This window comes from Xenopus laevis, chromosome 8L (genome assembly GCF_017654675.1).
Source record: "Xenopus laevis strain J_2021 chromosome 8L, Xenopus_laevis_v10.1, whole genome shotgun sequence".
In the NCBI taxonomy this organism is placed as follows: Eukaryota; Metazoa; Chordata; class Amphibia; order Anura; family Pipidae; genus Xenopus; species Xenopus laevis.
This window is the reverse complement of record NC_054385.1, coordinates 7,207,620-7,232,646: the sequence shown is the minus strand read 5'-3', so window position 1 is coordinate 7,232,646 and position 25,027 is coordinate 7,207,620. Positions and strand designations below refer to the sequence as shown.

Sequence of the window (25,027 nt, the reverse complement as noted above, 5' to 3'; positions counted from 1 at the left end):
CTGTGGCTGCAAATACAAATGCAACAGAGCCGAGTAAACGTGATGCATGGAACCTTGGAATTCATGGAAAGCCCAGAAAGACTAGTAAATGAAAATGCAAATCTGCAACAAACAGGTAACCATAAGATAAGCTCAGTAGGGATTTTATTTGTACCAGGAATTCAATGCAATTTCAAACTGATTTTCTTCTTTATGATATTTTCAAAACTTAAGAAGATCTAGATATATAGTGAATAAAGTACCCCCTCTTGTAAAAAATAAGGATATTATAAGTTACCGAGGAGTTTCATGACCATATAAAAGCACGAGGCCGAAGGTAACTTCTAATATCCTCATATTTTGCAACTGGGGGGTTCTTTATTTATTATAATACACACGTTTCAGTGAGTTATGTGACAGAAATGACATCAGAACTCCGTTTATAAGGGTATAATTTACAGGATATTCATGGCTTTTGTGTATTATATATATATATATATATATATATATATATATATATATATATATATATATATATATATATATATATATATATATATATATATATATATATATATATATATATATATATATATATATAGAGTAATATATAATAGTCCGGTAAGCAAAAGATCACTCTATTGAAGGCTTTTACGGCATTTTAGTGCAGTCCATTCCTCTGTGCTCACACCCAAACCAAGGGCACACACAAGGTTGGTTACGTCGGTCAATAATTGGACAAAGCTGTATGTCACTAACTTTTCTTCCTGTTTTTTGTTCCTCACTGCTATTGAGAGTTCATTAGGCTGAGAATAATGAGCATCAACAGTGGCACAAGGTAAAAAAAAAAATAATATTTTATTCCACAATACCTGTAGAGTTAACAGTAAGGGTCACAGATGTTTACAGATATAATATGAACAGATATCCTTGCTGTCTGCAAGGAGTTTGGCAGTGTCTGTGTGTTTCTATTTAGGCGGCAAAAGTAAATATAAAATAAAATAAATCTTGTGATATAAGTGTTATTAAAGTAACAGTAACACCAAAAAATTGTGTTTTAAAGTAATGAAAATATAATGCATTGTTGCTCTGCACTGGTAAAACTGATCTGTTTGCTTCAGCAATGCTACTATAGTTTATATAAAGATGCTGCTGTGTAGCCATTGAAAGCTGAAAAATGTTTCAGGATATTCAGTGGATAACAGATAAGCTCTGTAGTATACAATGGGATTCTTCAGATCTCATCTGTTATCTACTGTGTATCCTGTGCTTGAATGGCTGCCCCCATGGCTACACAGCAACTTGTTTATATAAACTATAGTAGTACTTATCTGTTATCTACTGTGTATCCTGTGCTTGAATGGCTGCCCCCATGGCTACACAGCAGCTCGTTTATATAAACTATAGTAGTGCTTATCTGTTATCTACTGTGTATAAACAAGTAAACCTACACGTTTTACCAGTGCAGGGCAACAGTACATTATATTGTCTTTCTTTTGAACAATTTTTTTATTTATTGGTGTTGTTGTTCCTTTAAGGGCACACACTGAGTCTATGAGAAAACAATAAGTGCTACGTATGGCTTCTCTGTACTTGCCATAAGCCTTGTTTTAAAAGGGTTTTAGGTGCAAATGCCTTTTTTCCAGAGGGTAGGATGCATTTACATAAGATACAAAAACAGAGGAAAGTGCTAACAACAAGAACACTTATCAAGACCCAGAATGTTATGGTTGAGCACTGGGCAGCCTCTTTCTCTGGATTCTGTAACCTGTCTGCTTTGAGTGTATCAGATGCTGCCAATAACATCTCAGTTTCTGATTCTGAAAAGAAAAAAACAAGGTTATTCTTTAAGAACAAACAAGACCTCAGCAGTAATTCAGCACTTAGTTTGTCCAGTAGCAGTAACCCATAGCAACCAATAAGATGTTTGCTCTTAAATAGGTGATGAGTAAATTCTACCTGCTGATTGGTTGCTATGGGTTACTGCTCCCAGGCAAGCCTAGTGCCATAAACCCCATGTAATGTACTTCTGCAGAGAACATCATTTCTGAACCCCTAATAAAGCTCTCTGTGATTTTGGCACCCAAATCTAGCAGTGGAGCTATACTAGGAATCTTGGACAGAATGCTGCATTGTGGGTAAAAAGAATTGCAAATTCCTCAGACTGATTGCGCATCTTTAGTATCTTTGGGGCAAAGGCTAATCATACATACTGGAGTGCAGGAGCTTCATTTCAGATTTAGATAAGCTGCACAAATGCACTAAAGCTGTGACCCGGGTATGGCTACCTGGAAGCACCTAAAATTGCCCTTTCCACTGGGATGTCACATGTATTTCAGGCTTCCATTTAAGTGTATTTCAACCTACTTACAAAGATGTGGAGACACTATAAAAAGCTTGCTATTTACAGCACTGCCTGACTGTATCTTCCAGAGGGGCTTCCAATACTGCTGTGCGTGTTTTAGACATACTTTTCTGCCTTGTTCTAGGTAAATAAATGTACATTGCAGGTAACAGTCCGCTATCAATTATAACATGCAGGATTATATTGGCTGTGTGTAATAAATAAGTTTAGTTAAAAACTAGGGATGCACCGAATCCACTATTTTAGGATTCAGCCGAATACTTTGTAAAAGATGTGGCCAGTGGCCTAACTAGATTTTACTGGGCCTCACAGAAAAAAAATTTTCAGGCCCCCAAAATGTCTAGAGGTTTACCAATATTGAAGTTATATATGAAATAGGGTGTCATGGGGCTCCTGTGCCCCCCTGCAGCCACGGGGTCTGCTTCCTTTGTAGTTACTCCCCTTGATTTGGCCGAATACCAAACCGGTTCTGAACCCTAATTTAGGGAAATGAATGGGAAAGAGAATCTTGTGGAATTTTTGGACTTTCTTGTAATTTTTTTGGACTTGGATTCGACCAAATCCTGCAGAAAAAGACCGAATCCCAAACCAAATAGTACAGTGGTCCCCAACCAGTAGCTCGCGAGCAACATGTTGCTCTCCAACCCCTTGGATGTTGCTCCCAGTGGCCTCAAAGCAGGAGGTTATTTTTGAATTCCAGGCTTGGAGACAAGTTTTAATTGTATAAAAACCAGGTGTACTGCCAAACAGAACCTCCTGTAGGCTACCAGTTCACATAGGGGCTACCAAATAGCCAATCACAGCCCTTATTTGACATCCCCATGGACATTCTCATGCTTGTGTTGCTCCCCAGCTCTTTTTACAATTAAATGTGGCTCATGAGTAAAAAAGGTTGGGGACCCCTGAAATAGTAGATTTGGTGCATCCCTTGTAAAAACAGCTGCAGGCAGGCATGGGAGCAGACAAAGCAATTTCCCCTTAAGAAGCCTGGATGGTGGTTTTTGTCAGAAACTTGTTCTTGTGGCAGCGACTCCAAATGCAACAGCCGAGTAAACGTGATGTGTGGAACCTTCGAATTCATGGAAAGACTAGAGAACGAAAAGGTTAATCTACAACAAACTGTTAACTATAAGATTAGCCCAGTAGGGATTTTACCTGTACCACAATATGAACCAGGAGTTGCATGCACTTTCAAACTGATTTTCTTCTTTATAATATTCTCAAAACTTAAGAAGGTAATTTGGTAAGTGCCTTCATCACAATGCTTGAGATCTTTTAAAGTCAAGGAGGCATTCACAGGATGAAATTCTAGGCGTCCCTCGTATAAAGGGGAGATCGCTGTGCTTCCTGTGCTCCATATGACCCGACCGTTCGAGTTTAAGGAACCATTATCTATAGAGTAATATAAAATCGTCTGGTAACCAAAAGACCACTCTATAGAAGGCCAATTGTAGAATGGACTGGAGACGGAGTAGGAAGAAGAGAATCTTACTGAATCCCCTACAGACGCGGTTAAAGAGGTTTTATGCACCTCAAGTGTGTGGCCTGTACAGCAATCTGAAATAGAAAGTGGAGAAAAAAAACATGAACAAAAATATATTTGCATTTTAGTTTATACACAGAGGCTGTTTTTTTTCCATGATCATTTATATTTAAACAGCTCCGCCATAAAACTACCTCAAATATTATGAATTAGAATTAAAGCTATGGGATTCATTATCCGGAAACCCGTTATCCAAAAAGCTCTGATTAACGGAAAGGCCATCTCACATAGACTCCATTTTAACCAAATATTTAAATTTGTTTTCCTTTTTCTCTCTCAAACAGTCGCTTGTACTTGATCCCAACTAAGATATAATTAATCCTTATTGGAAGCAAAACCAGCCTATTGGGTTTATTTAATGTTTATATTATTTTCTTGTAGACTTAAGGTATGAAGATCCAAATTAGAGAAAGATCGGTTATCCGGAAAACCCCAGGTCCATAGTATTCTGGATAACAGGTCCCATACCTGTATAACCTGCTCTTTGAAGCAAAATATAAACCCATATCAGCTAATAACCTTATTTTCCCTCTCAGGCAGATATCAGCATAATATATCTTGCAAAAGTTTCACCTATGTTTTATTGGTTATAGCTTTTCTGTAGGTGTCATTTTAAAGTTTAGCCAAGGTACTTACCAGATGTCAACATCGAAACTGTAAGAATGAACGTCAGCACATTGGAAAAACGCAGCCACCAATTCCAAATTGTTCTGTTGAAACAAGAGAAAAAAGTTTAATATCTGACCCACCATCATGCTGGAATTTGAGCACTTAAAGCTGTGGTTCACCTTAGTATGTTATACAACGGGCATTTCTAAGCAACATTTAAATTGGTCTTCATTATTAACTTTTATAGGTTTTTTTTTTTTTTTTAATTATTTGCCGCCTTCTGACTTTTTCCAGCTTTCAAATGGGTGTCACTGACCCCATCTAAAAAACAAATGCTCTGTATAGCTACAAATGTATTGTTGTTGCTACTTTATATTTTTTCTATTCAGGCCTCCCCTATTCATATTCCAGTCTTTTTCATATCAGTGCAAGGTTGCTAGGGGAATTTGGACCCTAGCAACCAGATGGCTGAAATAGCAAACTGGAGAGCTGCTAAATAAGTCAAAAACCACAAATAACTAAGAATGAAAACCAATTGCAAATTGTCTCAGAATATCAATCTCTACGTCATACTAACAGGTGAAGAACCCCTTTAACACTTGCAACAAAAATGCTCTCTGCAATAGGTATTGCATGGTAATACACATTTTTCACTAAATTACTGCCAACCATCTGGCACTGCTTCAGTGTCTATGGATAAACCTACCTATTAGAATAATTATAGCTGCATCTACTGAAATTAAGTAAAAGAGTAAGTAAATGTTTAGTATTTTATAGAATGGCCTGGTCTTAATTTGTATATTTTAGGGGGCGTCACTGGCCCCCGGCAGCCCAAAACGTACTGTTTTTTTGTGTTAAATTTTTGGACCACACCCTATTTGGCTGGTTATGAACGGTTGAAAACATTTCTGAGAGTTTTAGTGCAATGTTTTATGTGAAACTACAGTTTTGCTAATGAAGGTGAATTGCCCTTTAAGATGCAAGTCTCTGTTTTCCCAAGAGACCTGCTTATCTTAAATAGTTACAATTGTTTCTTTGCCTATCTTAAATTGTTACAAATGTATCAAAGTGCACCTGCCACATATACTGGACGCTCTGCTTAAAGTCAATTACGTTTCAGAAAATTTGTATCTTTTTTCTGGCTGTTCAGTGCAGATCAAAGAGAAACTAGGGACATTTCAGTAACAATCTGGGACTGCTGGTTGAGTTGTCAAAATTGGGATTACCTAAAGCGATGCTTCTGTCTTCAAAAGAAGTGATGTACTGCTAAATAAGCGGAAATTGATCATAAAGGTACAATTCACACATGGTTTTTGAGTTATTTAGCTTTTTATTCAGCAGCAGTCTGGTTACTAGGGTCCAAATTCCCCTAGCAACCTTGCATTGATTTGAATAATAGACTTGAATATGAATAGGAGAGGCCTGAATAGAAAGATGAATAATAAGCAGAAATAACAAATGTGTAGCCTTACAGAGCTTTTGTTTTGAAAGCAGAAAAGTCAGAAGAAGGCAAATAAGACCAATTGAAAAGTTGCTTAGAATGAGCCATTCTATAACATACTATAAATTATCTTAAAGCTACACCTCCCCTTTAATGCCTAGAGAATAATAAAAGAAGTGTATAAAGCACTCACTCACCCTATTCCCCATTCTCTACACACGCAGCGCACAACCAACATGTTTCCCAAGGGGGGCGGGTTAAAACTAAACAGATTAGCGCCAAAAGACTTGATTGACACTTCACTGACACTTCACATTGGCTATTCAACCTCGCTCTTCCATATCCCGGAAGTTGCCATTTTGAAGCAGCGGCGGGAAGCGGGTGTGACACCGATCGGGCCACATTCGCTCTGCTTTTGTCTTTTCAGTGAATAAATGGGAACCGGCCGATTGGTGGTATTTTTCCTGTTGGCCCTACAGTGCAAGAGTGAGTTATTCAAATTCGCTAGTGGACATTATGAACTTGTCTGCGGAAGCAATTTACATGCGGGACCCCTGTCTAACCATAGTAACGTAGACCACCCCCTCGTGATTGTTTCGAGCTGAAGTGGCCTCGTCTCAGCGGCAGTGACTGCAGGAGGAAATGACACACCGGATGCGGCTTTGATGCAACAGTTTGATTGACAGCTCGTATAGTGGCGCGCAGTAATGTCATTCCATCTACAGGGTAGGGCAGCTGCTGGACCTTAGCATGTAGCTAGTTCAGGTTAATTATTTGTCCATCCAACATTACGGGGACAAGGGCATTCTCAGCAGGTTGTACTTCTGTAAGATCTTAACTGTAAAAATGGGTTACTGCTTTCCACAGGGCTGGGTTCAAAGGGGTTGTTCTGCTTTAAATGATCTGTTAGTATGATGTAGAGAGGGATATTCCGAGACAATTTACAATTGCATTCCATTTTCTATTATTGGTGGTTTTTGACTTGTTTAGCCTTTTATTCAGTTTGCAATGTCAGCAATCTGGTTGCTAGGATCCAAATGCCCCTAGCAACCAGGCATTGATTTGAAGAGGAGACTGGAATATGAGTAGGAGAGGGTCTGGATAGAAATATGATCTATAAAAAGTAGCAATAACAATTTATAGGTAGCCTTACAGCAGGGACGTAACTACAGCGGGTGCAGACCCTGCGACTGCAGGGGGGCCCAGGAGGTAAAGGCAGGGTTGTATTTATATATAGGACCCCAAGGGCCTGTGCCTAAGGTGGCCCTCGGGGTGCCTATCCTCTTCCACGAGGATTTCCATAGGAAATCCGGTGATGGAGATGAGGGGTGGGGGTTGCTTGATAAAGGGGTTGTCCCCGAAACGTTGCCTGCTGCACTAAATCAATTTAAAGCAAGGGTCTCACCCTGCTAGCATTACCTGTGTGCCAGTGAACTTCTTTCCTTGCATTGATGAGGGGTAGGGGGTCAGAGGAACACTGTGGAAGTGAGGTCACGCGCATGATTTAGGGGCATGTTTAGGCCCGATGCCTAGGGTGAGGTATAGGGGCCCCTTGATACCCTAATTCATATACAGTCTCAATAAATATTGGTAAAACATGCAACCTCTAGACATTTTGGGGTCCTGAAAATGAATTTACTGTGTGGCCCAGTAATATCTAGTTACACCACTGCTTTACAGAGCATTAGTGATGTGAGGGTTGGTTTAACCCACATCCGACCCTAACCTGCCCTCCCTCAGCCCAAGCCTGCACCCGACTTCCGGGTTCCTTTTATAGACCCGCACCGACCCGCCTCGATTATGATGTCACAAAAGGGGCGGGACAGCGGCTATAATGCCTGTGAAGAGGAGTGCGAGGTCGACCCGCCGGTATCGGGCCGGCTCCAACATCACTACAGAGGATTGTTTTGTTTAGACCCCCCCTGATTGCAAAGCTGGAAAGAGTTGGAAGAATAATTCATAAGCTATGAAAAAAAAATAATAATTGATGACCAATGGAAAAGTTGCTTAGAAGTGGCCGTACTATTACAAAGTAAAAGTTAACTCAAAGGTGAACCATCCCTTTAAAAATACTAAACATTGCCCCATGGCTGACTGCTGGAGATATGTAAAAAAATCCGAGACAGCAACTGAGTTTGTTTTTCTCCTGAAAACTCTCTTGTTATTGGGCCAGGACTGCATCAAAATTTCCTGTGGCTGCATTTAGGGTAATTATTTGGCTGTTTTTTATGCTTTTATGCTTTTTATGCTTTTTTGAACAAAACCTGCAGCAGCACAACATCTTAAATGGCAACTTTGTCTATAGCTGTAGCCGTGCGTGCCTGATCATTATGAAGAGGTTATCAGAAATTTTTTTTAGCTACAATTTCTCTTTCAGGCTTCAGCACAGCTTGTCCTGGGAACGTCTCTGCCGACAAAGGTTCCAGTGTAGCCTTATTTAAACGTGTTCCACAGACTGGTGTATTCGTTATAACTCAAGAGTCTCCAAAGAAACGACTGATGATAGAAGTCATTGATGGAATCGTCACAAAGGCACAAGGAAACTTGAAGATTGTCAAAAATGATGTGTTTATCATAAATGCACAAATGAGAGATGCTGGATTATACAACGCCGTTCACAAGAACAATTGGGAATGTCACTTTGATGTTCAGGTTACCGGTAGGTGATCGTTTGTGTCTTCTCCTCCCACTTCTACTTGTGCATCTAACATTCTGATATTTCAGGCTCATGCGAGTGTAAATATCATCACTACTAACTGTGCCATAAATGAAAAGCTTCCAAGCATACTCTCACAGACGCACAGGGGCTTATTATCAGGTTTTCTGGCATAAATTAATTTACACAACATGTTAGTCCCCCCCCCCAAATATATTCTGAGATGATCCTAAGTATCAAATGACCTCTCCGAACTCCCTCTCTGCTTGCTGTGTTTACAGAATACACACAGCTGCTAGTTTCAGGTTTGATGTACATATTGTACAAAAAACTGCATCAAAAACACCCAAATTGCCTAATTTCTGGAAAAAACAAATGACCACAAAACTTGAGCATAAAACATTGTGACACAATTCTGTCCTGACACATCTCTTGTACTTAGTTTTTGGCAAAAGCTCCTTGATAATTGTGGCTATGCTCTTGCTGGAATTCTTTATGATTTATTTTGCCCAGGAAAAAATACAGTGATGTAACGTTACTAAAATTGCCACTTTTTTAATAGCTGCATTGTGTCTATCTGTATATGATATTGATCTAAGAATGCAACAGTGATGTTGCTGGACAACAGCTCCCAGCATGCCTTAACCTTGATAATGGGTTGCATAGTTGTGGGAGATGGAGTTCAGCAACAACTGAGTAAAAGTGTGGTTAAGCCATGCAAAAGTGTTTAGATCCATCCACTAAATTGAAGCTGATGTAATTTATAATTTCTTAGTCCCGAGTGCACTATTTTATGGCACTATTTTTTTGCCCATGGTTACTTGGGAAAGAGCTATCAAAAATAGGTGGTTTTTGTGACTGAACAATAAATAGTACAGGCATGGGATCCATTCTGTGGAAAATTACGGGGAATTTCTTTGTAGTAATAAAACAGTACTTGATCACTTACGTTTTAGTATATTTAAGGTATGGAGATCAAAATTACAGAAATATCCCTTATCGGTAGTTGGGACTATTTTGAAAAAACTGCATTTGAAAATTTCAATCCTTTGTGTATTGCAGACTCAACAATACAGAGACCCACGGAAGCTGAGACCTCGGTAACCCAGTCACCACCCAGTTCTGCAGCATTAAATAGTGAAACAAAGTCCCGCATTGCAGGTACATCTGAGTCCAATTAATTTCCCTCTTGTTGGTTCTATTTTTGGGGGATTTTTTACAAGGTATTCTGCTTAGCCTTACCAGTGTAACTGGCCTTCAGGCTGGACCCCCTTAGCTCATAACAAGGTTACAGATATATAGAAACATTGGGGTAACAGTCACCCTGCTATAGTTCCAGGGGTACCCATGGTACAAATAAGCACTCACCCCAAATCTCCCCCTAACTGACCTTCAGACTGGGCCCCCTTAGCTCATAACAAGGTTACAGATATATAGAAACATTGGGGTAACAGTCACCCTGCTATAGTTCCAGGGGTACCCAGAGTAAGCACTCACCCCAAATCTCCCCCTAACTGACCTTCAGGCTGGGCATTAGCTTCACAACTTTGGTTCCTCTACAGTTTGGGATCTTGCTTAGTCTTACCTGTGTTTGATAATATCTTAGTAAGTCTAATAAGCCGTATTAGTCTTGTCTGATAGTTGTACCAGTTTCTGTACTATGGGTTTACTACTTTGAGACACGTTGCACCGGTCATTCTTATAAACTCTCTCCCTCCCTTGTACAGTTATTCACAAAACAATACTTTATTGAAGGAGGAGACATACATGTATATAAAACTGCTATTAATATTAACATGTTGCAGGATAAAATAATTCTCTCTTTTTTTTTTTTTTTCTTTGTTAGTGCTAATCTGGGGTCTGGTCATCATCGGTAGCCTTTTTTGATCATATGAAAGAGACGGATCAGAAGGATTTTCAGGTGATTGTCCCATTATTTCATTTGAAGGGCAGTGCAGCAGTTATGGATACTTTGGGGCATTTAGCACCATGTTTTAGTAGCTGAATATCCAGTAGCTGTATGTTAAGCACACAGTATGTGGTTTATATCTATAGACACTGCAACTGTAGTTGTAAAAGCTTTTTATTGCCCTTGGTCACGTTTTTAAATTTATACTTTCTGTAAATTCCCTAAAATAAAAATAAGCTGGCTTGAAACTTTAACTGCTATGGCCAATATCTAAATAAAACTTCTATTCTTAAGGCCTGGAAAAACATTTGTACTTCATGTGACACTTTTCTTCCCCTTATTTTCACAGGACTGGTAATACAAGAGCTGACGATTAAATAACCCCCACACTCCATCACATCATCCATTCATATCGAGGCTCAAGTGTCAGCTGGTCTGCTGGTAGTTTCATCTGGATCGGATTGTGCAACGTTTTGGAATTTTTTTTTCTACCTAATTTATCTCAAAGAATCCAATCATCATGAATAGATTTAGAAATAACTTATTTTAAAGTCACATTTAAATATTGATATCAAAGGAGACTTCTAGAAAGCAGATATTTATATTTGAAAATAGTCTGGCAGCAGCATTGCTAAAGTGCACGTATGTGAATGTCCTTTAATGCATCACACAAATTTGCCTTGTGTTGTGCAGATACAGAAAGCAAGTTCTTTTGAGCCTCACTTAAATGATGAAGAAGAGAATATTTTGTATCAAAGTAGCGGTTTATTTTTCCAAACACTAATGGCAACTCTATGGCTGTAAATGTGACTATTTACCCCGAAAACACTGTACTGGAAAACTTGCCATTAATCTTGTAGATTCATGAGTTTTACGTGTAACATAAGCTATGTATAAAGCTGCTTCTAAACGTCACCTGTGTCTGTTGTTTGTAAGAATCTTGCGATACATTACCCCTTGTGTATCTGCTAATATCCTTTATATAGTTTTGATCTATTCCACAATGCTTTATGATTATACATAATACACATCAATCTCCATTTACAACCTAAACCCCTATCCCATTTGCTCAGTAAGGGAACACTACTGTTTATCACTGTGCTCATTGGGAACTGTTCAAAGGGAACAATTCTACTCTGATAACCGTATATTCTCCTAGTGTAAAGTTCCCGTCTACCCTTTTTTCTAAGGTACAGACCCTGTTTCAGGACCTTGTCACTGGTCTCTTACCATTAACCCATACGTATCCCTGTATTTGCTTTGCTGATATTGGACGGTGTAAACTGCCCTCCTGTGTGGGACTGGGAATGTAGTTCTCATTTGTTAACTGCTGCCATAGGCCGGGTACTTGTGCAGCTGCAGAGCATCACAACAACCAGTCTAGTGAAAGGGATGAGCGAGGGTGTGGGTGCCACCAGGAAGGGGAAGGCTGGGCTTTTGCAGCTCCTCAGGGGCAGAGCTTCCGTTCAACTGAAGAAGCCGCTCAGAGTAGTAGTCAAATGTCTTCAATGATTACTCTGCAAATGTGTTAGTTCTAGAGTTACTTCTACTAGGTATACCATGACCTAGATCAGGGATCCCAACCAGTGGCTTGAGTAAAACTTGCAAGGTGTACTGCCAAACAGAGCCTCGTGTAGGCTGCCAATCCACATAGGGGCTACCCTTATTTGGTATCTTTTAGGAACTTTTCATGGGTTTTGCTCCCCTACTCTTACATTTGCACGTGGCTCACAGGGGACTCCAGACCAAGATGAATAAAAACATTCACAGACATACTACTTCTATAATTTCACTAGAGGGCAGCATCTGACCATTTCTCATTGAACCCCTTCATGCCAATGAACTTCTGCTATAAGGTCACTAGATGGCAGCATCTTACTATATGTATAAATTCTAATTGAAATCCCTAAATTTCCCAGTAAAGACTAATGTACTACTTCTATAGTGCCACAAGAGGGCAGCATCTGACAAGCCAGTGTTTTGATTTCAGTATCAATAGTGTTGTTTGTCTGTCTGTAATTAGATAATTATGCAATGTGAGCAATTTGGGTGCAAGTGAGTTTTGGCCCAAAACATACATCTTTTCCAAACCAAAGTCTGTGGAAAGCAATTGGCAGTTTCAACCCAGTAATGCATGGAGATTGGCAAGCTTCTTAGAATGGTATTTTTATTATTGCCTGACAATTACTGGGTGGAGTGTCCCCCTAAAATCAAAAATGCATTTTGAATGAAAAATTAAATAATATTTGACTACAACATTTGCATTTGACTGCAAGGAACTACTTGTACTGGTATAGGACCTGTTATCCAGAATGCTCAGGTCCTGCGGTATTCTGGATAACAGATCTTACCATCATTTGGATCATCATACCTTCTACTGGAAAATCCGGTAAACATTAAACAAACCCAATAGGCTGGTTTTTATTATAGATTAATTATATCTTAGTTGGGATCAAGTACAAGCACCTGTTTTATCATCACAGAGAGAAAGGGAATTGTTTTTTAAAATTTTGATTATTTGGATGAAATGATGGCCATTTCATAATTTTGAGCTTTCTGGATAACGGGTATCTGGATAACAGATCACATCCCTGTTATTGTTTAGTGTTGCAGTCAATCCCTTCTGCAGAGCTGCTCCAGGGCCTGCGGCTTGTCTGGGTGGCCTTAATTTGGCCTCAAAAAACTCTTTACACTTATGACTTATGATTACCAAAGCTGGCCCTACCTAGTCTGCCCACATGGAACTGTATATACTATTTCCCTACTTTTTGCCTATACGGATAATTTGACTTGATGACACGATGACAACAGAAAATGTATGCAACATGTATCTTTATTTTCTTTTCTTCTGTTTGTTTTTGCTTTCATTTCATATTACTTATTTCATTCCTGTTACTTTCCCTTTACTTTTTTGTATGTTGTAAAACAGGTTTGCAAATTGCAACTACTTTCTGGTATTTTGTACATGATACTGAACCTGAATAAACACAAAGTTGAAAAAAAAAAAAAAACTCTTTAGTGTCAAAAAGAAGCCCAATAATAAATATATTTTCTTTCCCTGAAAATATTCCCTTTGTTCTTCTCAAGACAGAGTCAGTGACCCTGCACATGCTCAATGAGCTGAAGAGGCACACGTAGGAAACATGTAAGGAGCAAGTACTCACTGATGTCACAGAGCAGGGGACAACTTATTAAAGGGAAAAGATATTTAAGGCCATTGGACTGCTGGACGCTTAAAGCAGCCCCATGATTTAGCTTTGCCCTCTGGACTGGGGATGGAAAACAGCTCCCAGCTTTCCCTTCAGTAGTTGATGCTACACATTAAATAGACAAACTGAGAAGCCCCTTGGTCCCAACACTACTGGCCCTTGGCAAACTGCTGCCGGATCTGATCAGTGGCCCCTGTAGTTTTACAACAATCTTCTGTATCAACCTGGAGTGGGAAGGTGTGGGGCATGGGCACAAGTTTGCTGTGGAAGATCTGAATGAGAAGTGTCATGGACTCAAAGGCCCCTTGGGAGCCGCTGGGATACGATGTTTCTCTAAGCAACTGATATCCAGCTCGGCTGGCAACAGAAATTTGCAAAATACTATAAAAAAATAAAGAAAAATTGAAGACCAATTGCAAATTGTCTCAGAATGTCACTCTTTACATCTTAATAAAAGTTAATACGAAGTTGAGACATAGTTCCGGGTTATCTTGTGTACTTTTTAATTCTGGTTCAGTTTTACAGCCAAATTCACATATTCACCAGCAGCAAATATTTTCATAAATCCGAGTCAGTTTCTTCCCGCATTTTGCTTCTCCAGAAAATAGAACACTGAACAGCTGAATTCAACTGTTTGTTCTCACAATGAAAGTTGTCTATAATGGGGCTGATTTTCCAACGTGCCACATGTTTATGAGGCCAGAGACTGCCCCAGTGGAGCTTGGTCAGGAGATATTAAGCTGTAAGTGTTGAAGGAAAGCCACACAGACATGGAGAGGAACATACAAGACGTTGCAGATAGGGCCCCAGCCAGAGCTCCAAGGCCATATGTTCCAATGATATTTGCTAGGGCCCACCCCATGCATCTGCCAGTAGATTTCTGCAGTGGGGCTGGAAACTCACAGTCACAGATGGGATTTGATTTTAAAGTAAAAAGTGTGATTTAACTACATATTTACGAAGAATGGAGATGTTTTTGTCAAGTGCTGCTATAGTGTAGTGGCTAGAGGTGATGCTTTGTCTCACAAAGTTTTGAGTTCAATTCCAGCCAAAGAAAAAACTTTATATTTACAAAGAATAGTGAGTTGAATGATCTCCTTCAAGTGCTGTCTCGTGTTTTAACTATATATTCACGAAGAATGGGATGCCTTTAATCTAATGCTGCTATAGTGTAGTGGCTAGAGGTGATGCTTTTCAACACTAAGTTTTGAGTTCAATTCCAGCCAAAGAACTTTAAAATTTATATTTGCAAAGAATAGTGAGTTTAATGATCAATTTCATGTGCTGTCTCATTGTGTTTTAACTATGTATTTACAAAGAATGAGAAAGGTTTCATCTAGTTCTCCTATGGTGTAGTGGCTAGAGGTGTTGCTTTGCAACACAAGGTTTTGAGTTCAATTCCAGCCAAAGAACTTTAAAATTTATATTTACAAAGAATAGTGAGTTTAATGATCAATTACAGGTGCCATCTCATCTTGTTTTAACTATGTATTTACGAAGAATGGAAGAGGTTTCATCTAGTGCTCCTATAGTGTAGTGGCTAGAGTTGTTGCTTTGCAACACAAGGTTTTGAGTTCAATTCCAGCCAAAGAACTTTAAAATTTATATTTACAAAGAATAGTGAGTTTAATGATCAATTTCAAGTGCCATCTCATCTTGTTTTAACTATGTATTTACAAAGAATGGAAGAGGTTTCATCTAGTGCTCCTATAGTGTAGTGACTAGAGTTGTTGCTTTGCAACACAAGGTTTTGAGTTCAATTCCAGCCGAAGAACTTTAAAATTTATATTTACAAAGAATAGTGAGTTTAATGATCAATTTCAAGTGCCATCTCATCTTGTTTTAACTATGTATTTACGAAGAATGGCAGAGGTTTCATCTACTTCTCATATGGTGTAGTGGCTACAGGTGTTGCTTTGCAACACAAGGTTTTGAGTTCAATTCCAGCCAAAGAACTTTAAAATTTATATTTACAAAGAATAGTGAGTTTAATGATCAATTTCAAGTGCCATCTCATCTTGTTTTAACTATGTATTTACGAAGAATGGAAGAGGTTTCATCTAGTGCTACTATAGTGTAGTGGCTAGAGTTGTTGCTTTGCAACACAAGGTTTTGAGTTCAATTCCAGCAGAAGAACTTTAAAATTTATATTTACAAAGAATAGTGAGTTTAATGATCAATTTCAACTGCTGTCTCATCTTGTTTTAACTATGTATTTACGAAGAATGGGATAAGTTTCATCTAATGCTCCTATAGTGTAGTGGCTAGAGATGTTGCTTTGCAACACATTGTTTTGAGTTCAATTCCAGCCAAAGAACTTTATATTTACAAAGAATAGTGATTTGAATGATGACTTTCAAGTGCTGTCTCCTCTTGTTTTAACTATATATTTACGAAAAATGTCTAGACTTTCATCATGTGCTGCTATAGTGTAGTGGCTAAGAGTTATGCTTTGAAACGCAGAGTTTTGAGTTCAAATCCAGCCAAAGAACTTGGGTAATTGACCATTTAAAAGAACTGTCTCAACACGTTTCTATTAAGAAGAAGAATTAGTTGAATGATCACTTTCATGTGCTGTCTCATCTTGTTTTAACTATATATTTATGAAGCAGGGAAGAGGTTTCATCCAGTCCTCCAATAGTGTAGTGGCTAGAGGTGAAGCTTTGCAACACAAAGTTATGAGTTCAATTCCAGCCAAAGAACTTTAAAATTTTATATTTACAAAGAAATGGAGTTAAATGATCATATTCAAGTATTGTTTCATCGTGTTTTAACTATATATTTACGAAGAATGGCAATAATTTTACTGAGTGCTGCTATAGTGTAGTGGATAAAGTTTATGCTTTGCAACGCAGAGTTTTGAGTTCAATTCCAGCCAAAGAACTTGGGTAATTGACCATTTGAAAGAGCTGTCTCAACATGTTTGTATTTACGAAGAATAGTGAATTGAATGATCACCTTCAAGTGCTGTCTCATCTTGTTTTAACTATATATTTACGAAAAATGTCATTATTTCCATCAAGTGCTGCTGTAGTGTAGTGGCTAAAGGCTTTGCTTTGAAACGCAGAGTTTTGAGTTCAAATCCAGCCAAAGAACCTGGGTAATTGACCATTTAAAAGAGCTGTATCAACATGTTTGTATTTAGGAAGAATAATGAGTTGAATGATCACTTTCATGTGCTGTCTCAATGTGTTTTAACTATATATTTACGAAGAATGAAAACCTTTCTTTATCCCTGCAGTGGTGTGGTGAATAGAAGAGCTGCTTTGCAACGAAAGGTTTGGAGTTCAATTCTTGCCAAAGACCATTTATAGTGCTGTCTCATCATGTTTTAACTATATATTTACAAAGAATGGACAGCTTGTATCAAGTGATGCCGTGGCGCAGTCTTAAAAACTGTACCTTGTAATGCAAGGGTTCTGAGTTCAATTCCAGCCAAAACTCTTGGCTTAATGATCACTTTAAAGCGCTCTTCCAACTTGTTTAAATGATATATTTACCAAAAATTTAAGGCTAGAAGGAAGTGATGAGGTGGCGCATTGGATATGGGTGCACCTTCCAACGCAATGGTGCTGAGTTCGAATCCTCAAGATGACTGAATTCCAAGTTCAAGGTAAGATGTCTGAAGACTGTGATCCAGGTAAGAATACTCAAAACATCTGAAGTCTGGGTGTCAGGTAAGATGTCTGGCTGCCAGGTAAGACACGTAAAGATGACCACAGTCCGAGTGCCAGGTAAGACAAGTAACGAAGTCCACAGTCTGGATGCCAGGTAAAACATGTGAAGATGGTTGCAATCTAGATGGCAGGTAAGACACCTAAAGATGGCATTAGTCCGGATGCCAGGTATGACACGTAAAGAAGGCATCAGTCTGGCTACCAGAAAACCATGAAAAGGTGGTTGCAGTCCAGCTGGCAGATAAAACTTGTCAAGAAAGGTAAGATGTGTAAAAATGGCCCCAGTTCAAGATAAGACAAGGTCAGTGTGCCAGGAAAAATTAAATTCTCTTTAAACACCCTATTTTTAAAGCTACTTGCTTTTAACATCTTACGTGAATGCACATTTGATGCCATCTTGGCAAGTCTTAACTTGCAACTGGACTGTGGCCATCTCGTGCTTTCTTACCTGGTATCCAACCGGATCCACCGATCTTTTGCTCCTTACCTGGAACCCATTCTGCGGCCATCTTGACAGGTCCTACCTTGCACCTGGGCTGCGGCCATCTTGACAGGTCTTACCTGGAATCTGGACTTCTTGAGTTGCCTTACCTGGAACTTAGTCTTCAGACATCTTGAGAACTCTTACCTGGAACTTGGAATCCACTTTGCACATTGTAGCCATGCACCGCTGCTACCTGTTTGCATTACACACAGTCACAGACAGGATTTGAACTCATGGCCCACAGGTGTTGCTATGTAGCAGTGCTACCCCATGCGCCACCTGGCCACACAAGAACAAACCTTATTTTTGGTAATTTTGTCATGGATTATCATGTTTGTTCAGCACTTTAAAGAGAAAATAGACTTTTAAATCACTGCTACAGCTGGATTCAAACCCAAGTCCCCAGCGACAGGATTCGGTTTGGCTACACAGCAGTGCTTCCCATTGAGCTACTGAGCCACACAAGAAATGGCCTTGTTTTTGGTATATTTATCATTGATTATCATGTTTATTAGCACTTTAAAGAGAAAAGGCATTTTTCAATCCCCACTATGGTGATACCATGGGGTAGTGTGTAGCTTGACTTGCAGCTAAATTCCTTCCTTCATTAGGAATGAAGGATTCCAGGTTAGAAAGCTTCAGTTTTTATTAACAAGGGGAAGGTGTAAAACTGGGGAACAGAAAATAACAGTGTTTAGTGAAACTGTACGATATGTATCATAACATAAGTCCATAAACACTGTGGAAATAGCATGTTTAATGCATAAAGGATGAGAGGCATCTGTAAGCAAGTAAAGCCTAGAAGCCAACAAGTGATGGGCGGATCTGTCGCGTTCTGCCTTATGAAAAATTTAAGTCAATGGGTGTCAACGTTTTTTCGAACAATTATTACACACGCAACAATTTTTACATTTTTTTACATTTTTTGTCCAAATGCATTGCAACAATTTTTATGCGTGCAACAACTTTTAAAAATTCACGAAACACATTGAAGTCAATGGGCGTCAAAATAATTTTGAACAATTTTTACACGTGTGACAATTTTTTAAATTTTTTTGTCCAAATGCTTTAAAGTCAATGGGCATCAAAATTATTTTGAAGCGACAATTTTTGCCCGCGTGACTTTTTTTTTTGTCGCAGCTAATTTTTTTGGCAGCGAATTTTTGAAGGTGGCAAAATTTGGAAATTCAATGCAAATCCAAAAATGGTGAATAAATTCGCCCATCACTTTTGAGTGTACAGTAGGACTATGAGGCGGCTGCACATATATCACAGGTTATAAGACTTGTATAAAAGTACAAAACAAGAAAATAATGGTATGCTTTCATAAACCAGGGTTTCTACATTATTAACACCTACCAACGATGCTACCACAAGGGTGGATGGGGTAGGATTACTGCAGATGCTGGTGTGCTAGCTGTGATTAGTATAAAGATGGCAGCTAGACTGATCATTTACTGCTGTTACACATGGTCACATGGTACAGGTACAGGAAGCAAAGAAAGACATTTTTATAGCAATGCACATAAACCATTGACTAAACCACTAGGTGGTGCACACAAACAATAAAATGATGCTGGAGGCATAACATATATAATCAACATATTTATTCAGCACTTTAAGGAGAGGCAAACAAGGCTAGATTCAAACTCCCACCCCCAGAGCTCAAAGCCTAACACACTAGACCATGTTTACAAACCCCAATCCCTTGTTTACATGATATTACCCAACTCTCCATAGCAAACACAAAGAAGAAGGGGCAAACACTGCCAACCTTGGAGTCTCCAAGCTGCTCACTAACGTTGATGTTTTGTTAGAGCAAGAAAACAAGAGACTTCTCCAGACTTCAGGTTGGGTTACTCCAGGCGGCATCACAGTTGGGTTAGGGTTAGGATTAATGACTGACATGGCACATGTTTTCATTTAGAAGGGTGTTTCACCTTTAAACAATACTTACACGTTCATATAGAAATCTTAAGAACATGTTTGTATCAATGAAGAGATGTTGCACGCCAAATATTTGCAGCCAAAAGCTCCCCCAGCCCAGCGAACCTTAGTGAAGCCGACCCTCCGACACAGCTAAGGGATCTTCCCCGGTTGTTTCAGTCACGCTGGGCTGGAGCCACTCAAGGTGGGTATATCAGGGCAAGATACAATGATTTGGCAACCTCTCCAAACGAGCAGATCTGCACAGGTATGGACTAGTGACTGAGTCTCACCAGAAGTCCCAGCTCAGGTTCCAGCTCAAAGTCTACTGGTTATTAACAGTGATAGAGGGACCCTAATATCTTCCTCTCTACCCCCTATAAATATTTGCAACTGACAACATGCGCAATCTTTAGAGTTCACTCATGACTCCCACATCAGTGGATTTCAGCCTGTGGAGAAACACTTGATACCCCTCTGTGACACCTGAGTTATTGCCACATTTCAAGAAAATAGGTTTGAGTATTTTGATACCAACTGTCATCTGTGATCTAATTGTTGGATAGTCGTCTGTATTTGTATTGTCAACAGTGTAAGAAATCGGCATCTTTGTTTTGGAGACTTAAGGTGGCCATAGACGCAAAGATCCGCTCGTTTGGCAAGATCGCCAAACGAGCGGATCTTTCCCCGATGTGCCATGGGCTCCGGCGGGATCGATCTGACCAAACCTGACCGATCGACCAAACGACCGATCTCAGCCGGACGAAAGATGTCGGTACACCCCACACTCGATCCGAAAATCTTATGAATCCTCGATTCGTACGATAGGATCTGTGTGTCTAATGCCACCTTTACATGGTAGAAGTCTGGAACAGCATGAATGTTTGATTAATGTCTCACTGCTGCCTCTGACTCCTGATACAACTTCCCAATATCCTTTCATTCCTCATTCTCACTGGGTTTATAGTTCTGTGTAACTGTCATTGTGTCTGTCCTTTTCTCTGCACTGCTGCCTCTGACTCCTGATACAACTTCCCAATATCCATTCATTCCTCATTCTCACTGGGTTTATAGTTCTGTGTAACTGTCATTGTGTCTATCCCTTTCTCTGCACTGCTGCCTCTGACTCCTGATACAACTTCCCAATATCCATTCATTCCTCATTCTCACTGGGTTTATAGTTCTGTGTAACTGTCATTGTGTCTGTCCCTTTCTCTTCTCTGCACTGCTGCCTCTGACTCCTGATACAACTTCCCAATATCCATTCATTCCTCATTCTCACTGGGTTTATAGTTCTGTTTAACTGTCATTGCTATTGTCTATCATTGCTAGTCCTTGTCCATTCTCTGCACTGCATGTATTACTCTTTTTCTATTCAGACCTCTCCTATTCATATTCTAGTCTCTTATTCAAATCAGTGCATGGTTGCTAGGGGGATTTAGACCCTAGCAATCAGATTGCTGCAATTACAAATAGAAGAGCTGCTGAATAAAAAGCTAAATAACTCAAAAACCACAAATAATAAAAAATGAAAAAAAATTGCAAAGTGTCTCAGAATATCCCTCTCTACATCATACTACAAGTTAGTTTTTTCCAAATGTGAACAACCCCTTTAATGTTATGACCTTGGTTTAAATAGTCAGGTTTTCCATTGCTGTTCCTGATTAGGCAGCTCCTCCCTATTGTGAATCACAAGTTTGGATCATGTGACGTGTGCACTCCTTTACAGACAGGGGTAAAGTTAGAGGTAAAAGGATTTTCATTGTGACCACAGTGAGTATTAGGCAGAATGGTGAGTTGCTCTCAAACCAAAGTGATGTTTAAGTGGCAGCTGAAGTCATTCATTCACAGCATTTGACAGTTTAGTTTAGACAACTCTTATAGATGGGTCGGTAGCTGCATTCACAGGGCTGTGTTTACGAGAGAAATTTCTCTTTGTCTTGGGACCTCCGTTATTATTTGGGGCCCTCACAGCAGTTTTATTTCATGTTTAATGTCCCAAGAACTCAGCTATGTAATTACACTTCCATCCTTGTGTCTAATGTCAGTGCACACAGCAGAGGGAATGTAGCACCACCTATTTGTTTAATGTTCCCAATACACACAGCTGCCAGTTTCAGCATTGATGTACATATTGTACAAAAACACCCAAATTGGCCCTTTGTTGGAAAAATGAATGACAACAAAACAACAGCATAGAACATTGTGACACAATTCTGTCCTTAAACCTTTCTAGTACTTAAATCTTTCTAGTCCCTTAAAATGTGCTTGTGGCTATGCTCTTGTTGGAATTCCTTATGATCTATTTGCTCAGGAAATAATACAGTGATGTAACGTTACTAAAATTGCCACTTTTTCAACAGCTGCATTGTGTCTTATCTGTATATGATATTGCTTTAAGAATACAATGATGTTGTTGTACAACAGCTCCCAGCATGCCTTAACCTTGCTAATGCATTACATAGTTGTGGGAGATGGAGTTCAGCAGCAACTCAGTAAAAGTGAGGTTAAGCCATGCAAAAGTGTTTAGATCCACCCATTAAGTTGAAGCTGATGTAATTTATCATTTCTTAGTCCCGAATGCACTATTTTATTGCACTATTTTATTGCACATGGTTACTTGGGAAAGAGCTATCAAAAATAGGTGGTTTTTGTGACTGAGTAATAAATAGTACAGGTATGGGATCCATTCTGTGGAAAATTACAGGAAGGCCATCTCCCATAGAGATAATTAAAAAAATTTAAAAACATAATTTCCTTTTTCTCTGTAGTAATAAAACAGTACTTGATCGCTTACGTTTTAGTATATTTAAGGTATGGAGATCAAAATTACAGAAATTTCCCTTATCGGGAGTTGGGACTATTTTGAAAACAGCATTTGAAAATCTCAATCCTCTGTGTATTGCAGACTCAACAATATAGAGACCCACGGAAGCTGAGACCTCGGTAACCCAGTCAACACCCAGTTCTGCAGCATTAAATAGTGAAACAAAGTCCCGCATTGCAGGTACATCCTAATCCCCTTCATTTCCCTCTATTTTTAGGGGATTTTTTTACAAGGTATTCTGAAAGCCCAATTTTGTTTTGTACTACTGATAGTTCCTGTAATAGTAAAATCTTTAAATGCCCTTATACTACTTTTACTATTCAGACATACTTGGCGTAAGTCCCTATTTGTTGTCCAGCAGGAGATCCGGCATCACCTCTTAGCTTATGACTTTGTGACATAAAAATACATGAAACATAGTCATAATTTGTATTTACAGATATGTACAGGTCAGGAAATATTCTCTTACCCGTGATTGTCAGTTACCCTGCTATAGTTCCAGGGGTACCCAGGGTACAAATAAGCACTCACCCCAAATCTCCCCCTAACTGACCTTCAGACTGGGCCCCCTTAGCTCATAACAAGGTTACAGATATATAGAAACATTGGGGTAACAGTCACCCTGCTATAGTTCCAGGGGTACCCAGGGTACAAATAAACACTCACCCCCAAATCTCCCCCTAACTGGCCTTCAGACTGAGCCCCCTTAGCTCATAACAAGGTTACAGATATAAAGAAACATTGGGGTAACAGTCACCCTGCTATAGTTCCAGGGGTACCCAGGGTACAAATAAACACTCACCCCCAAATCTCCCCCTAACTGGCCTTCAGACTGGGCCCCCTTAGCTCATAACAAGGTTACAGATATATAGAAACATTGGGGTAACAGTCACCCTGCTATAGTTCCAGGGGTACCCAGGGTACAAATAAACACTCACCTCAAATCTCCCCCTTACTAGGCCGTCGGGCTGGGCATTAGCTTCACAACGTTGGGTTTCTCTACAGTTTGGGATCTTGCTTAGCCTTACCTGTGTTTGATAATATCTTAGTAAGTCTAAAAAGCCGTATAAGTCTTGTCTGATAGTTGTACCAGTTTCTGTACTATGGGTTTACTACTTGAGACACGTTGCACCGGTCATTCTTATAAACTCTCTCCCTCCCTTGTACAGCTATTCACAAAACAATAGTTTATTGAAGGAGGAGACATAAATGTACATAAAACTTTTATTAATATTAACATGTTGCAGGAAAAAATAATTCTCTCTTCTTTTTTCTTTGTTAGTGCTAATCTGGGGTCTGGTCATCATCGGGTGCCTTTTTTGATCATATGAAAGAGGCAGCTCAGAGGGATTTTCAGGTGATTGTCCCATTATTTCATTTGAAGGGCAGTGCAACAGTTATGGATGATTTGGGGCATTTAGCACCATGTTTTAGTAGCTGAATATCCAGTAGCTGTATGTTAAGCACACAGTATGTGGTTTATATCTATAGACACTGCACAAGTTGTAAAAGCTTTTTATTGCCCTTGGTCACATTTTTAAATTTATACTTTCTGTAAATTCCCTAAAAAAAACATAAGCTGGCTTGAAACTTTAACTGCTATGGCCAATATCTAAATAAAACTTCTATTCTTAAGGCCTGGAAAAACATTTGTACTTCATGTGACACTTTTCTTCCTCTTATTTTCACAGGACTGGTAATACAAGAGCTGACGATTAAATAACCCCCACACTCCATCACATTATCCATTCATATCGAGGCTCAAGTGTCAGCTGGTCTGCTGGTAGTTTCATCTGGATCGGATTGTGCAACGTTTTGTAATTTTTTTTTCTGCCTAATTTATCCAATCATCATGAATAGATTTAGAACTAACTTATTTTAAAGTCACATTTAAATATTGATATCAAAGGAGACTAAGCAAATGTCACTATTTCTAGAAAGCAGATATTTATACTTGAAAATAGTCTGGCAGCAGCATTGCTAAAGTGCACGTATGTGAATGTCCTTTAATGCATCACACAAATTTGCCTTGTGTTGTGCAGATACAGAAGTTCTTTTGAGCCTCACTTAAATGATGAAGAAGAGAATATTTTGTATCAAAGTAGCGGTTTATTTTTCCAAACACTAATGGCAACTCTATGGCTGTAAATGTGACTATTTACCCCGAAAACACTGTACTGGAAAACTTGCCATTAATCTTGTAGATTCATGAGTTTTACGTGTAACATAAGCTATATATAAAGCTGCTTCTAAACGTCACCTGTGTCTGTTGTTTGTAAGAATCTTGCGATACTTTACCCCTTGTGTATCTGCTAATATCCTTTATATAGTTTTGATCTATTCCACAATGCTTTATGATTATACATAATACACATCAATCTCCATTTACAACCTAAACCCCT

The 25,027-nt window shown here is 39.1% G+C and overlaps 1 protein-coding gene and 1 long non-coding RNA gene across 5 annotated transcripts; one reads left to right on the top strand and one right to left on the bottom strand.

Moving 5' to 3' along the window:
• Positions 1–1,395: 1,395 nt before the first annotated feature.
• Positions 1,396–6,584, bottom strand: LOC108698214. Of its 2 annotated transcripts, none has more exons than XM_041572395.1 (4): positions 6,501–6,584; positions 4,524–4,597; positions 3,500–3,901; positions 1,396–1,799 (listed from the first exon to the last, which is right to left on the bottom strand). In XM_041572395.1, exons 2-4 carry the CDS (start codon positions 4,534–4,536, stop codon positions 1,552–1,554), a joined length of 663 nt encoding a protein of 220 aa, XP_041428329.1. In that variant the 5' UTR covers positions 4,537–4,597; positions 6,501–6,584; the 3' UTR covers positions 1,396–1,551. The 2 variants fall into 2 exon arrangements, with proteins under 2 accessions (XP_041428329.1, XP_018085017.1); XM_018229528.2 differs by lacking the exon at positions 6,501–6,584 and adding an exon at positions 6,135–6,268 and having other exon boundaries at positions 1,442–1,799.
• A 14,875-nt stretch (positions 6,585–21,459) lies between these two features.
• Positions 21,460–24,884, top strand: LOC121396867. 3 transcript variants are annotated; one of them, XR_005963226.1, is made up of 4 exons: positions 21,460–21,545; positions 22,707–22,805; positions 23,908–23,982; positions 24,317–24,884. It is a non-coding gene; the product is annotated as an uncharacterized LOC121396867 (long non-coding RNA). The 3 variants fall into 3 exon arrangements; XR_005963225.1 differs by having other exon boundaries at positions 21,464–21,571; XR_005963224.1 differs by having other exon boundaries at positions 21,464–21,590.
• Positions 24,885–25,027: the final 143 nt, after the last annotated feature.